Raw genomic sequence first — 16,603 nt, forward strand, 5'->3', positions numbered from 1 at the left:
ATTCTAAGTCAAGAAATATCTTGTCCTCATGGCATTTCAACACACTTTAGAAGCACATATTGCTTGGTACATAAGTCAACAGATAGCACTTACTGTGTGATTGATACAGCTTTGCTTGAATCTAAAATAATTATTATATGCACAAGGACTTAGTAACTAAAGTAAAAAAATAACTTGGTATTTATATAACTGTTTGGCAAATAATTTAATGCAAAAAATAGCATATAAGGGTTGATAGGGTGTAAATTTACATATTTTTAATTATTATAAAATAGGAAAAGACTTAACTTTGAGGATAGAGATAAGTTTATAAAACATTGTAAATGGTATCAAGTAAAATCTTCATTAGGTCTGACCCCTTGAGGGAAATGATACGCAATCAGTGGTGAGCCGTCTACAGAAACTTTGGAAGCGTTGCTTTTTTGTATTTTCTAAAATAGATATACATATTATGCGATTATCTTCATATTTTAACGTATTACAAATTTCTATAATATATCTGAAAAACAATGATAAGATTCGTAAGTAGTGTATATATACCGATTGTAGCTCACCTAAATACGAACGCCTCAAAATGTGAACGATTTCAAAATTGTATGGTTTTTAATGACTTTTAATTATAAAATTTAAAAAATCATAAAATTTTAAAATGAAATAACTTAAAAATCATAAAAATTCATTAAAAATTAAACAATTTCAAAACCGTTTACAATTCGAATTATTCACATGGCTCAAAACGTTTAAAACTCAAAATTAGAAAATTTCAAAATCATTCGAAATGTGTATGAGAAAATAAAAAATACCTAAAAAATAATAGATTCAAAAATAAAAAAAATTATCAATATGTAAAAATCTTCCTTGTGGTGTAGATAAAAATCTTTTACGATTCCACAATTACCTTATCCTGCTGTTTATATGGGAGATTTCAACAGCCACCATGAACTCTGGAAATACCACCACACTGATAAAAATGGTGACATGGTAATTAAATGGGCAGAGGAAAATAATCTTTATCTTCTGTTTGATGCTAAAGATCGTTGCACCTTTAGGTCCAGCGCTTGGGGTTGTGAATATAACCCTGACTTGTGCTTTGTGTTTTCAGATGAAAATAGACAACTGTTATCAGCTACACACACATTTAAAATCAATTCCCGCATAGCCAGCACCGCCCAATAATTATCGGAATTGGACTTAGTATTCCTATAGTAAATAGTATACCACGCGCAAGATGGAATTTTAACAAGGCTAACTGGACTTTGTTCTCAGAGGATCTTGACAAATGTTTGGGATGGATCCCACCTACATCAAACAACTTTAAAAGGTTTGTTGGAGCACTGTTTAGTGTAGCCAAAAAATGTATACCTAGAGGATACCGCAAGATTTATATCCCAGGATGGAGTGAAAAAAGTGAATTACTATATAGGAAGTTCCTAGAATCTGGTGACCTTGAGATAGGGGATGAACTACTCCATAGCTTAGATAATGCCAGGCACCTTAGATGGATAAACACTGTACAAAATTTGGATTTTACAAAGTCAAGTAGAAAGGCGTGGTCCCTGCTTAGAAGATTGGGAGGAGCAACTGTCAAACCAGGTAGAGAAAACTTGATTACTCCAAATAATATCGCAGGACACATACTAAATATATCTAGAGCTTCTAGAGATCGTGAATTCACCAGTAAGATTAAAAAAGAGCTTACGTCCATCAAAGCTAAATGTAAAAATGATACAGCGATATTCACTACCCTTTGTTACTGAAGAAATCTCTGCTGCCCTTAAACAAATAAAAGCGGGCAAAGCCCCTGGAAATGATGCTGTCCATCCTGAATTCCTGTTACACAGTGGCAAGTACACTAAGCAATGGCTGGCTCGCTTCTTTACTGACATCCTACAGAAAGGTAATATTCCTTTCGCTATGAAACAAGCTAAAATCATAGCTATCCTGAAACCTGGAAAACCTAATGATAGACCAGAGAGCTATCGACCTATCTCACTCTTGAGTGTGATGTATAAGCTTTTAGAGAGACTTCTTTACAACAGATTGAGCAATACAATTTTTGAGAATATTCCGGTTGAACAGGCTGGTTTTCGACCGAATAGGAGCTGTACAGACCAGGTACTAGCCTTTACTACTTTTGTAGAGGCTGGATATCAAAGGCAATTAAAAACATCTGCGGTATACATCGATCTTACTGCAGCATATGATACTGTCTGGCGGCATGGCTTAATCTATAAGCTGCTCCGAGTGATACCCTGTTTAAAAATGGTTAAAATAATTGATGAGATGTTAACCACCGCTCTTATTGTCAGGGCACTTGGCAGTGGTAACGTATATATACGTTAAATTCTTTTGGGGGTATCACCAAAATCTAGCCAAAAACTACCGCAAAAAAAAATTCACATAAAAAATGAATTATGTAACAATAAAAAAAGACTTTCTTTACTAGACATAACTGTTTACAAATACTTTTTCTAAAACGGAAATGAGAAAAATTGCGTGAAAAAATACTTTAAAAATTTTTCGGGTATATTCTCCACTACTAAGGGATAGAACCATACCTGACTCTCCCACTGCTGAAAGGTTAAGTAACTGACCCTTTCAAGTTGTCATGGGGAAATTCGAGAAGTAGGATAAGAAAACTAAATAATGGCCTACCTCAGGGTTCTGTCCTGGCACCACTGCTCTTTAGTCTTTACATAGCTGATTTGCCTCAAACGAAGGCAAGGAAATTTGGATATGCAGACGATTGGGTGATTGCCACGAGACATAAAGACCTTGCAATTACTGAAAAGATCCTGACGGAGGACTTATCAATCTTAGGACAATATTTTCGCCAGTGGAGACTTCAATTGAGTAAGACAAAAACTGAAGCTACATGTCTTTCACCTTAATAACAAGCTGGCAAATGAAGAATTAAAGATTTATTTTGACAATAATTTACTGAAATATAATAAGAACCCCGAAATATCTTGGTGTCACTCTGGATAGAACTTTATCTTTTAAAACACATCTGATGAATTTGGCTGCCAAGGTTAATACCAGAAACAACATCCTCGAAAGGTTATGTGGAACCACATGGGGTTCTTCGCTGTCCACCTTACGGATCACTGCTCTTGGCCTGGTTTTCTCTGCAGCGGAATACTGTGCACCGGTATGGATGAACAGTACTCACATTAATAAACTGGATGCCCAACTAAATACTACCCTATGTATCATAACAGGTACTCTCAAATCAACTCCTGTCCATTGGTTACCTATTCTGAGTCATATCTCTCCATCTGCACTCCGAAGGGATAGCACTCTGCTCAGGGAATATAGGAAAATATTGTCTAATCCACAACTCCCGATTCATCAGGATATTGATGACCTCAGCATAAACCGGTTTAAATCAAGACACCCCCCCTATTAAGAGCTAAATCTCTGCATTCCAATAATTTCAACCTCACTGAATCTTGGAAAGGGCTCTGGGCTGATGTCTCTCCTGTGGACAGCCGACAACTTCCTTGTATCACAAAGCGGCCACCTGGATTTGAGTTATCCAGAAATCTTTGGAGTGTGTTAAATAGGATTCGGACCAAACATGGGTTGTGCAGGGACAGTCTTTTTAGGTGGGGAAAAGTTGCATCCCCGCAGTATGACTGTGGTGCTGAAAGACAGACTATACACCATATCTTGGAAGATTGTCCAGTAAGATCTTTTCCGGGACAACTGAGTGACTTTCTGATTGTGAGTGAAAGTGCTTTAAACTATATTTCGAACTTAGACTTACATTTATGATTTGTGTTCTTTCATTTTTGATTTGTGTTCTTTCATTTATGATTTGTTCTTTTTATGAATTAGATGTGTAGCCGTACGCTAAATAAATTTTACGAGGTGTATCAAAATAATACATCTTATGTGTATGCCAGCTTTTATCCTCATAAATATAATACAGCTCATCATTGTGAGTTGTTGCCAACTTAAAATCAGTCCTCATTTATTTAGAAAAAAATTTATTCAATATAATTTCATTTATTACAAATTCTAGCAACAACCAAACAACTATATTTTTATAATTATTTTCAATATATTTGTCATTTTTTTTAAATTAAAGGAAAAATTTTATAGTGGAAATATTCTTCTTCTATTGTTGTAAATATTCCTATGATTAAAGTTGGAGAATATAAATGTCGTAACAGCGAAATAATCTCTGACTTTTCTCCATAGTCTTTTAAAAATGAATATTTAATAAAAAAGCGGGCGTACACATACGATGAATTATTTTGATACACATCGTGGAAGATTTTTACGTACACCTCAAGGAAGATTTTTACATATTGATAGATAATTTTTTTATTTTTGAATCTATTGTTTTTTGGGTACTTTTTTATTTTCTCATTTACATTTTGAATGATTTTGAAATTTTTTAATTTTGAGTTTCAAACGTTTTGAGTCATATGAATAATTCAAATTGTGAACGGTTTTGAAATTGTTTAATTTTTAATGATTTTTAAGTTATTTGATTTTAAAATTTTGATTTTTAAATTTTATGATTAAAAGTCATTAAAAATCATACAATTTCGAAATCGTTCACATTTTGAGGCATTCGTATTTAGGTGAGCTAGAATTGGTATATATACAGTACTTTCGTATATGCATATTTTCAATGGAAGCGCCATATTGTCGAACACGGGACAGCTTCCAGGACGAAAATAACCGAATGGTGCAACGCATATTTTTATGCCCCAGTTTAAATAATTTTTCATTTGTCTTTCTGTGAAAGTGTTATGAGCTGAACACGTAATAAGAAACAAAGAATTAACTAACAAGTTGTTTATTAACTAAAACAACTAACAGTGAACAGATGCCCGTCACGGAGACGATATTATACAGGATTTTACCATGTCTCCTCTCATTCAGCCTTACGAGGAATGTGACAATTATATACAAACGCAGTTAAACAAATTACAATTAAACTTAAAACTAATATTGTTGCTACTTAAAAACTAAAGGGGTGAAAGAAGAATAAAGGATGAAGAATCTACCGGTAATTTAGATGTTGTAAGTTCTGATACTGTGGTGATATCGACGATGGGTGTCTTACAGACAGTAAACCTCCAATCCATCAGCATCCGGAAAAACAGAGAACATTCACTTACAAAAAGGTGCAGGGTCAAATCGTTGGACCCTTGCGGAATGGCTGGGTACAATTATTTTCTAGTCCTTGTCTCCCTTCAGGTCTGTACTCGCCTTCTCTCTCTTTTTGTCCTAGGCCTCATGCTTTTTCTCAGGGTCACTCTCGCCCGACTTCTCTCTCCAGTTTCGAACCAAAAAGTGCCGTTCTTCTTACCGTTGCTTCGGGCAGGACCCCCTGTCCTTTCTTTTTTGTTCAAACTACCAATCAGGACCCACGGAAAATACTGTATCTGTCAGGTGACAGGAAGGGTTAAAGATGGAAGGGAGAAGAATTAAGGAAAGAAGAAAGAGTTCTAATTCTATATACAGTATTTACACACAACAAAATGGCGGACAGCCGCATTTCTATAAGAATCAATCTGTCAAATAATATAACGTAATCTTTTCTTATTTCAGGTAAATATTAAAAGAGAACCAATTTCCACACACAACACAAACGGATCCACTATTTGGAGTCATTCCGATTATAAAATTGACAGAGGTAAGATGCTTAATACTTTTAATACTATGAAAGTATCTTTCTAGTGACAAGAATAATACATAATACATAAATTTATATTCATATCAATCCAATTGATAACATTTGAAAAAGTTTGTGAATATGTTGTTTATAGTGAATAAGGATTTAAATAGAATTTAATATAATCAATTACATTTAATTTAGTTGTCAGGTTTAAAACTGTTAATTCCATGGATCAGAATTTTACAAAAGAAAATTCCAATTTAATTGTTTTAGATTTCAATGAAACAAGCAATTATTTATTATGGCATCGTCACAATGCTGGGTTGCAATTTATAATCATATTTTAATGTATTTAATTTAAAATAATGCTCTTTATCTCAAATTAATAGTGGGTTGCCTCTGTACATTATACTTTTCCTTTGACAATGGAGTTGTGACGGTCATTTATTAACTGTTTTCGAGAGAAAAGATTTTAATGGAAATAACGTGACTTTCGACCTTCATCAAAACTTCGTACACAGTTACTCGGTGTCTCGTGCCCCCTAATCTTTTCATATTATCTGTTTATGGCATTAATGTTCGTCCATTCTCCATATTAAGGAAAGAACGCCACAAGACAGAGGACAGTGAGAATTTATAGGTCTCCAATTTTTCAAATTACAGCCCAATTATATGATTAAATTCAATTTGTTTAAATAAATAGCAAAAAACGTCTGCTGGTATTTATTTTATTGTTTGTATCGATATATGTCTGTGATATTCTGAAAACAGTGGGTTCTCCACTGCTGGGTGCTCAGACTGGGATGTACTGTTACTTCTCACAGGCCTTAAGTGTTTAAAGTACTAATCTTATGTATCTATAAATAAAACTCATTTCTACTTACAAAATTCAGCCTTTTGCCATTTTATAATAATTAATAATATAAACTACTTTTAACATTTTTGCTGATAAAGTTCCATAACTCGTTGCCAGATTTTCATTTTTTAAATCAAACTTAAAATAATTATGTGCAATATCATAGCATTACACATTTTTCCTTGCTTACGAAAGCCGGTACCACAGTGAAAGTAAATTATCCATCATTAGCAAACTTGATACCTGAACATTCGCTCATAAGCTCCATTCAAGTTATTTTTTTTTACTTCAATTACTAAATACTTGTGCATATAATAAATGAAGATTTTCGTCTGATGGCTATAATTATAGTTAATAATTTGAAGACGTAGTCTTTTGCAAAAAAGAACCACCATTTATTAGCGTTGTGTTCCAGACAATACATTCTTGGTTTTTTTTTTAGGCTACTGGCCGCCAATAAGTTAAAAAGTCCTTTAAAAAACACAAGAATACATCCAATTAAAAATACAAACATTTTTAAAACAGGAACTGATGATGTACGGAGTCTTCTGTTTTCCATCATGCCATCTTGGGGTTGTTTGGGCTTTTATCTACAACAAAAAAGCGCTTGTAAAATGTAGATTAGGAAAGCTGCTTCCCTGGTGACGATACTTTAAAAATTTGTTCGAATATGGTGGTTCCTTTTTTGGAAAGGACTATGTCTTCAAATTATTAACATATAATAATTATTTTAGAATCAAACAAAGCTGTAATAATCACGCAGTAAGTGCTATCTGTTGACTTATATACAGTACCAAGCAATATGTACTTCTATAATGTGTGTTGGAATGCCATGAGGACCAGGATATTTCTTGACTTAGAACGCACACAAAAATAAATTTTTGTACACAGTTTGACTATACTTATACATTACTTGCATTGAAAGAAATATTTATTGCATATACATTCACGTATTATATATGAAATCAAGTGTGAGGGAGTGACACGCAGATAAGTAACGCACTGTACAGTACATCGTACATAGGGTAAGACCCCGCTTAATGTGGGGAATGCGTTTTTAGACAACAAAGCGGTAAGCAAAACAGCGTTAAACGAGGTCATTTTAACATAGAGTAAATAGGGATAGGGAAACACGCAACCAAAAATAAACAAATTTTACTATAATTTTAAGCTATTTTTATATTAATTTGTATAATAATATATGTTAAATAACACACAATCATATGCACACAGAAATGTAAAGTTGATATTTTTTGACGAAGGTCCTAACACTTCTGAAATTCTTGTTCTTTTGCAATAAAGTCGTGAAGTTTCATTTGTCGCATTCTTCTTTCCTTAAGCAAATGTCGGTAGCAGAAAATCGCATCCAAAATGCATCGGTTTGCTTTTGCACTCATTTAAAAAATTGGATTGTTTGCCTCAATTTGATCAACGATTTCGGTTATGGTTACAAAACTTTTACTAAGGAAATCTGTAGAGAAATTTTTTGGGGTTTTTGTTTACAGAATTTCTTTTTTTTTACTGTTTCACATGAATTTCCTGTTCTGCCAGTTCTTGAAGATTGTTGCTGGTAAGGCTCTCACCAGAAACCTGCTGTAACTCCTCAATATCCTGCTCGGCTACTTCTCCCAGTCCCACTGTATCGATTAGGTTGAGTTTGGTCAACCTAACGATACAGCGATGTGCTCTTCTCGTTGAGAATTCTTGGATACCTTCAACCATAACTTGTTCCACATTTGTTCGTGCATTTATCAATTAATTCTTGCCAAGCAAAGTTGATATTTCCTACGGTATTCACGATGTTATATTTTTTCCAAACTTGCACCAAACAAACATAGATTTAAAGAAAGTACACCTTTTTTCCACCTTTTGCCGAATGGTTTGTGTTAGCAAATAATCGTATTATATACAAATCAATGAAATGCTGCGATAATTTAAATCAGTGTAAATTTTGAGCTTTTTTTTTTCTGTTTTTTTTTTTTTTTTGGTCTTAGAGAAAACTGCGTTAAGCAAAGGATAGTTTTCGGCATGTAATCAGAAATAAATGAAGCAGTGAAACATGTAATTTAATATTGTTATGTTAATTAATGCAAATATGCTCAGTTTTATTTTATATTTCAAGTTTTTCTTAGAATCCTTCAACACAAAAACTTTGTAAATTTACTACAGATATCAAGAAAGAAGTAAAAGAGAATTATGATGTAAAACATGGTATAAAATCAGAATGTAAAGTTGATTTGAAAAAAGTGAAGATTGAATTAAAGACTGAAGATTATAAAGAAGTTGTTCTTCTTCCAGATGATGATGAACATGTATCGGTAAGTAATACAAATTTTAAAATATTTTATAGTGAAATTTCAATATGAACTTACGTTTCTGAATGGTTGAAAACGTAACTCAATATCACTAATATAATATTATGCATTGAATTTAGGTGTATTCTGTATTAAATAAAAAATATTTATTATATAAGAAAAAATCTAGCAACGAGTTGCGTAACTTTCCTGGCTGTTAAGAGTTTGATATAGGCCTAATGCAGGAGCCCTGTTGTTGGACTACGAACTCAAGATTGAGTTTTAAAGTAAACGTTAGCTTTATTTCCATCTCCATTTAGTTGACTTAATTAAATTAAGATGGAAGTAAAGCCAAGTGTTTACTTTAAAACTCAATCTTGAGTTTGTAATCCAACAAATTCATCAAACATGGTTTTACAGACAACATAGAGCCCTATTGTGTTAACAATAGGGTGGTTTGCTTCCAAACTAGGGATAATATGATTCAGCATAATGATGGGCAGCCTTTGGCAGTGAACATTGGGGCAAATCAGCATCTTGCCTTTATTCCTGCCAAGCGAAGTCGATATTTCCTATGGTATTCACGATGTTATATTTTTTCCAAAATTACTTTCCAAGATTACATCCAAGATACTTTTCCAGCAACTTCATTTGCATGGACATTTTTCTGTCGCAGCTTCAAGTTATTATGTTTAACGTGTACTCCTCAAGTGATGCCAGTATCACTGATGTTCTTCATCCTCTCTCAGAGGCAATGGGATGCTTCAGGAATGCACAATTCCTAATAGTTGGGGACTTCAATGCGCACTCCCCTACATGGTGTGGTGAGCATAGTGACAGAAGAGGAGAGGCCCTGGAAAACTTTGTGGCGGCGCATGATTTACTAATTCTTAATGATCCTAGCTTGCAGCCCACCTTTACAAGTGAGAACGGAGTTTTCCTAGATTGGCATTACTATCTGCTCAGGAGGGCTTCATCCCTTTATAAAGAACTGCAAGGTTGGCACCATAGTCTTTCAGATTACGAATATGTTACATTTCATCTCTTTTTATACTGACCCTTGGTTAGAGCAGGAGCTGATTACTTCCTGTCCATTTAATGCAAGGTCTGCAGATTGGAGTCTGTTCGGGGATGTTCTCCAGGAATGTTGTCTCTCTTCCAATCACGACTACACAAAGGAACAGTCAGAACAGTACATCGAAGCCATTCTTGCAAACATTGCTTACGCATGCAATATAGCCATTTCCAGAAAGAAAATCAGAGCAAGAGCCAATCCCTGGTGGAATGTAAAACCTGGTCATGATGCACAGGACTAACAATTAACTGAGGAAGAAATGCCAACGTTGCCATGGCAGGCAAAGAGAGGAACTCTGCAGGCAACATCTTCAATTCCAGCAGGAATACAAGGAAGAGATTAAGAAAACAAAAATAGAGTCCTGGCGTGCCTTCTGTTCTGGGGAAGGTGGCAACCCTTGGAACTTTGTATACAAGCTCAGTGTTAACAAACTGAAGACATTGAATCCAATTAGCAGTGATGACATTGGGTCTGCTGCTGATGATCTCCAGACCACTGTTGGCAGGTTGTTTGAAGTCTTCTGCCTCAGCTATCCCAGTGAAGCAAACACTCTAGAACAGTCTAATATTTGGGATTATAACCATAACAAGAATTTCTCAGGTTTTTCAATTTTCGTGTTGACTCAGGATATTTTTTTTCATAATCAACAACCTCTCAGGTGATAACCCACCTTTTTCATTTTTAGAATTGGATGAGATCATTGCCAGGATGCCAAAGAAGAAGGCTGTCGGCATAGATCAGTTAAACACTGATATTGTTCAAAATATGTGGAAAGAACGACCAGATCTACTTTTGGAGATTTTCAATATCTGCTTGCAAAAGGGTATCTTTCTTTTTCTGTGGAAGTGCGCATGAGTTATCATCATTTCTAAAAAAACGTGGGGGAACCACTGACACTGAATAACATGTGCAACATTTCTTTGTTGTTCTCTTGGGGCAAAGTTCTTGATAAATTTTTGTCTAACAGAATATCCTTGTTCTGGGAGTCAAAAAGGCTCTTTCACTGCGCCCAGTACGAATTCAGATGGCAGAGAGGAACCATCGATGCAATCATGGATTTAAAGGAACTACATTAAACAACTACTTGCAGAGAATACTTATGTATTTGGGATAAGTTTAGATCTGAAGAACATAGTTAATTCAGCATGGTGGCCACAGATCTTATGCAGACTCATTGATAATGGCAGTCCCAGAAATCTGTTTTACATAATGAAAGATTATTTCAAAGACTGGTAGCTCACCATCACAGTGGGTCAACCCCTCTTTTCCAAAGATCTGCAACGAGGGTTCCCTCAGGGCTCTGTCTGTGACCTCTGTTTTGAATAATTCTTTTTGACATTTTTCTCTGTCTGGACTTTGGTCATCAATGTCAAGTTTTTGCTTACGCCGATGATGCTTTTCTAATTTTTATGGCCAGATCCAGGCGAATGATTGAGACTATTGCCAATAACATTCTTATAAAAGTAAATGAGTGGGGAGTTAACAACAAACTAATCTTTAACACTGCCAAAACAAAGAGTATTGTTTTTTCGGCCCCTAGATCAACGAATTTATACTGACGGGTTCCCTGTGTCCACTTTGGGAACACCTGGGTCAAGATAGTGGACCATCTCACTTTTTTTGGAGTGAGCTTCGATATCACGCTAACATGGAAACAGCACATTGTGCATATTACTAAGTGGACAAACCTTATCTTCAACAATCTGTTTTGTGTTGCCAGAAATAGTTGGGGACTGGAATACGAGGCTGTTAATGCAATTTATGACTGTGTATTTGTCCCTATTATCTGTTATGCTTCGACTGTCTGGGGCGAGGCGGCCTTTCATTCATATCACCACCACCAACTTAGATTAGCTCAGCGCCTTGCGCTCGGCACGGTGTTACTCTACAGTCTCCAATGCCACCTTACCTATTCTTGCCGGAAAGTAAATATGACAGTAAAGTCGTTTTCTGATGAGTTTACTGCCATATTTGAGGAAAGTACCAGATCAAAGAAAAATGTTTGAGGACTAAACTTCAACAAGTGTTTTGTGCAGAGTATCCTTTGAGGGGATTTAGAGGTCAACATCTGTTACTAACAAGTAATTACAGCATTTCTGTATGCAGTTCATCTATTGGCAATGAAAGTTGGGAAAGTGATTCACAACTGGCAACCCTTGTGAGTACTCCTCAACATGAAGTTCTAGCATCGTTCTTTTCAAGTGTAACGCCACACAATATAAATTGAAAATGCAAGTGCCGTGTGTTTGTGTTTGTTGTGTATTTTATTTCACTTGTTTGTATTTTCATTTTCAAACATTTTGTATTTCCATTCAAGTTAGGTACTGAATACTTTATTAAACTTTTTTTACGTTAAAGTTACAGCCAGTCTTTGTTTTGCCGAAATTCATTCACAAAAATTGGAATACTTGGTGATTCTTTCTTCTATTCCCTTCAGTTTATATTTAAATGTTGTTGGTCTCATTCTGAAATACTCGAAAAACTTTTGTGGGTTGTCTCACAAATCTTGATACAACATTTCAAACTCACCCTTATTGTCTCTTGTGGAAAATAAGTGGTTAACATGCTGTTTTTCGACTACCTATCTACAATAACTTAATCAATGGACTTACAAGAAAATATAACTCATCAAGTTCGTCCATTTTGTTGGGTGGCAGAAACGTACTGACTATCAGTAAACGGGCACAATGTACCCACCTTGTTCTGACGAGTACGTCAGAAATTCTCAACAGAACAAGATTTTGTCAAATTCGCATCCATAATAACCGTAGTTTAATGCAAAAATTCGTGGGTTTTATCTGTATGTATGGATGTTAGTGTGTGTGAGAGAACATGATTTTGTTTACCCTGTTTAAGCTTAGTAACTCCTGTGTTTTTTGTCAAAAATTTCTGAAAGTTTGCTGGAAAGTTCGATAATTAGAAAAATTGAAACTATTAAATTTTGCTGGTTAAAAATCAACAGGGTGGGGAGGTAACAGGGGTCATGTGTATCTCCAGTAGGGTCGAATTAACGATGAGTTTACTTGTTATTTGCACTTAACTTTTTTAAATACCACTCGTCTCTACATTCAAAATTCAATTCTTTGCCTTTCTGTAATAGTTAAAAATATTATATATTATTTAAAAAACATTTTCTTACAGACAGCCACTAAAGTTTTAAACCGTTGCCCGGAAAGTTGAGCAACTTGTTACTGGTTTATATATCATAAGTGATTATTAGTTGTTGTCATGTATTGTTTTTATATTGTTTAGCCTGTCAACAATGAATACTTAATTCTAAACGAAAATTTCAACAAAAATGAATTGAAAATCCAAAGTAAGTTACATGTTATTTAGATCAAATTTTTTATATTAGTATTATTCAGAGGGCAGCTGAAAAACTGCATTTAAGTTTCAAGAGTCATACATTTAACTGCGATCAGATGTTTGAGAATTATATGTAACCACGTATATCGTATTAATATAAGTTTGAAGTTAATGAAAATATTTTTGGATGATCAGAATTACTAACTAACAACTCATGAGTTGTGATTTAATGATTCATGTTATTTTGGTTTGTTCATGGATTTGCTAAAATAACAAAGAAAATCTATTGAAACGAAGTAAACGAAGGCTATATAACTTATTTAATAACATAAATAAGTAAATATTTGCAACATGTTACAAAACACATTGCTGATATTCTTGAAAACGTTGTACAGTTCTACTGGACATATGCTCAAATTATTAAAAAAAATTGAAGAATCCACCGTTTATTCCTCTCTACTTAAAATCTTTTGCTGTGATATTTTTTCTTTTACACTAATGATTTGTTCCTCTATCTAAAAGCACATGACTTCTTCTACGTTTTCATGATAACAACTGAAACAAAGCACACAAATAAAATAAGCAAAAATAGATAAAATGAAACAATTTTTCACACACATTTAAAAGTCTGCTAAAGAAACTAAAGCTGAATCGTTCAGTTTATGACTGTAAACGTAAAATGTTTTATTTTTAGTACAAACAACAAATGGTGCCTTGCTCTTAAATGGAAAAAATAGGTATACTTTACTTAATATTTTAATATTAAAGCTATGTTATGTTTATTGAAATATAATAGATACTTCATTAAGTTATTTTTTAAACTTTCAGTTGAGGAGGAAGAGAAAATTCAGGAATACGATATTCAGCAGAATTCACAAAAAGAAAATCATTTAATATATAATATCAAAACAAAGAGATATGTTCCTTCGAGTAGAAAATGGAATAAAATTCAAGATAGGATTAAAAGGAAATACTTTAAGGTTATGTTTTCATCTCATTCTAAACAAGAATTTACGTGTGATTTATGTAAAGAGACTTTTACAAATAAGAGAATATTACAAACACATCTGTTATGTCATATTAGAAAAAAACCATTTTGCTGCACAACCTGCAATAAGAAGTTTTTGTGGCAATTTCTTTTGCAAAGACACATGAAAGAACACAAAACTGGTAATAAAAATCAAATCTCTCATAGGAATTTATGTTTGCAGCAATCTGGGAATCGAGTAAAGTCATCTCCAAGAAATGGAAAAGTTCACGCCTGCAAGATATGTGGAAAAGAATTTAAGTTTAACTGTAAGTTGTTGGAACATAAAAGAATTCATAGTGAAGACCGTCCTTTCAAATGCAATATTTGCAATAAGGGTTGTAAACAGAAACTGCAACTAAAACTACATGAAAAAACTCATAGTGAAGTACGGCCTTTTAAATGTGATATTTGTAATAAGGGTTTTAAACAAAAAAGACAACTAAAACACCATCAAAAATCTCATAGTGAAGAACGACCTTTCAAATGTGATATTTGTAATAAGGGTTTCAAATGGAAAGAGCAACTAAAACCCCATCAAAATACTCATAGCGAAGAACGTCCTTTCAAATGCGATATTTGTAATAAGGGTTTTAAACGGAAAGATCTACTAACAAGCCATCAAAAAACTCATAGCGAGGAACGTCCTTTCAAATGCGATATTTGTAATAAGGGTTTTAAAGTAAAACAGCGACTAAAAGCACATAAAAAAACTCATAGTAAAGAACGTCCTTTCAAATGCGATATTTGTAATAATGGTTTTAAATGGAAAAAGCAACTAAAAAGCCATCAAGAAACTCATAGTGAAGAACGTACTTTCAAATGCGATATTTGTAATAAGGCGTTTAAACGAAAACAGACACTAAAATCACATAAAAATATTCATAGTGAAGAACGTCCTTTCAAATGCAATATTTGTAATAAGGGTTTCAAATTGAAAGCGTCACTAAGAATCCATGAAGAAACTCATAGTGAAAAACTTCCTTTCAAATGCGATATTTGTAATAAGGGATTTAAAATGAAAGTGCTTCTAAAACGCCATCAAAATAATCATAGTGAAGAACGTCCTTTCAAATGTGATATTTGTAATAAGGGTTTCAATTCGAAAGGACAAGTACAACTACATCAAAAAACTCATAGTGAAGAACGTCCTTTCAAATGCAATATTTGTAATAAGGGTTTTAAACAGAAAGGGAAACTAAAAAGGCATCAAGAAACTCATAGTGAAGAACGTCCTTTCAAATGCAATATTTGTAATAAGGGTTTTAAACAGAAAGGGAAACTAAAAAGGCATCAAGAAACTCATAGTGAAGAACGTCCTTTCAAATGCGATAGTTGTAATAAGGGTTTCAAATGTAAAGAGCATCTAAAATCTCATCAAATAACTCATAGTACAGAATGTCCTTTCAAATGCAATATTTGTAATAAGGGATTTAAAATGAAAGTGCTTCTAAAACGCCATCAAAATAATCATACTGTAGAACGTCCTTTCAAATGCAATATTTGTAATAAAGATTTCAATTTGAAATTGCATCTAAAAAGACATGAAATAACTCATAGTGAAGAACGTGCTTTCAAATGCGATATTTGTAATAAAAGTTTTAAACGAAAAGACCAACTAAAAAGCCATCAAAATAATCATAGTGAAGAGCGGGAAAACGTCTATTGCGACATATGTGGTAAGCGCGTTCCATATGGTAAGGGCCGTTTAGAAAGACACAAGAGAATACACACAGTTCATGCCTGTAAGATATGTGGAAAAGAATTTAAATTGAACTCTGTGTTGTTGCAACATGAACGATCACATAGTGAAGACCGTCCCTTCAAATGCGATATTTGCAAGAAGGGTTTTAAATGGAAATCCCAAGTGAAACGACATCTCGAAACTCATACTGATGAACGTAACTATTCTTCTTAGGTATGTAACAAAAGGTTTAAAACCAAAAAAAAAAGATGTTTGTTAGCTCATAAAATCGTTCATAATGAGAAATTCAATTATACTTGTGATATATGTAACAAATATATTAAAACAAAACACTATTTGGCATGTCATGAAGTAATTAATAATCAATTTGACCATACTTGTCAGGTATGTAATTAAAGTTTTAAACACAGTTCTAATTTAAAACGGCATATTATTATACACAGTAATGAATACAAATATTCTTGTGATATGTCTAACAAATATTTTAAGACAATAGGTTCTTTTGGACAGCATAAAATTATTCATAGCGATAGAAAAATGTATGTTTGTGACATGTGAAAAAAGTTATATGAATACAAATACCTTAGCCAGACATTGTATTACTAAACATGAAAATATGTATGTATGTATGCAACATTTGTAATAAGCCATTTAAGACTAGAAACACACTATAAGAACATTTGAAAGTTAACATTGAAAAGT

The 16,603-nt window shown here is 33.6% G+C and overlaps 1 protein-coding gene across 1 annotated transcript in view; it reads left to right on the plus strand.

Annotated features, from left to right (window-relative positions):
• The window catches only part of LOC136980560 (uncharacterized), an 88,773-nt gene extending 72,530 nt beyond the window's left edge, over positions 1 to 16,243 (plus strand). The window contains 4 exon segments of the mRNA XM_067276692.1: positions 5,572 to 5,656; positions 8,664 to 8,812; positions 13,116 to 13,179; positions 13,998 to 16,243. Of these exon segments, the coding sequence (XP_067132793.1) occupies positions 5,572 to 5,656; positions 8,664 to 8,812; positions 13,116 to 13,179; positions 13,998 to 16,114 (2,415 nt within the window). The 3' untranslated portion in view covers positions 16,115 to 16,243.
• The last annotated feature ends 360 nt before the right edge of the window (positions 16,244 to 16,603 follow it).

This window comes from Centruroides vittatus, unplaced genomic scaffold (assembly GCF_030686945.1).
Source record: "Centruroides vittatus isolate TY-2023 unplaced genomic scaffold, ASM3068694v2 contig_711, whole genome shotgun sequence".
Taxonomy (NCBI): Eukaryota; Metazoa; Arthropoda; class Arachnida; order Scorpiones; family Buthidae; genus Centruroides; species Centruroides vittatus.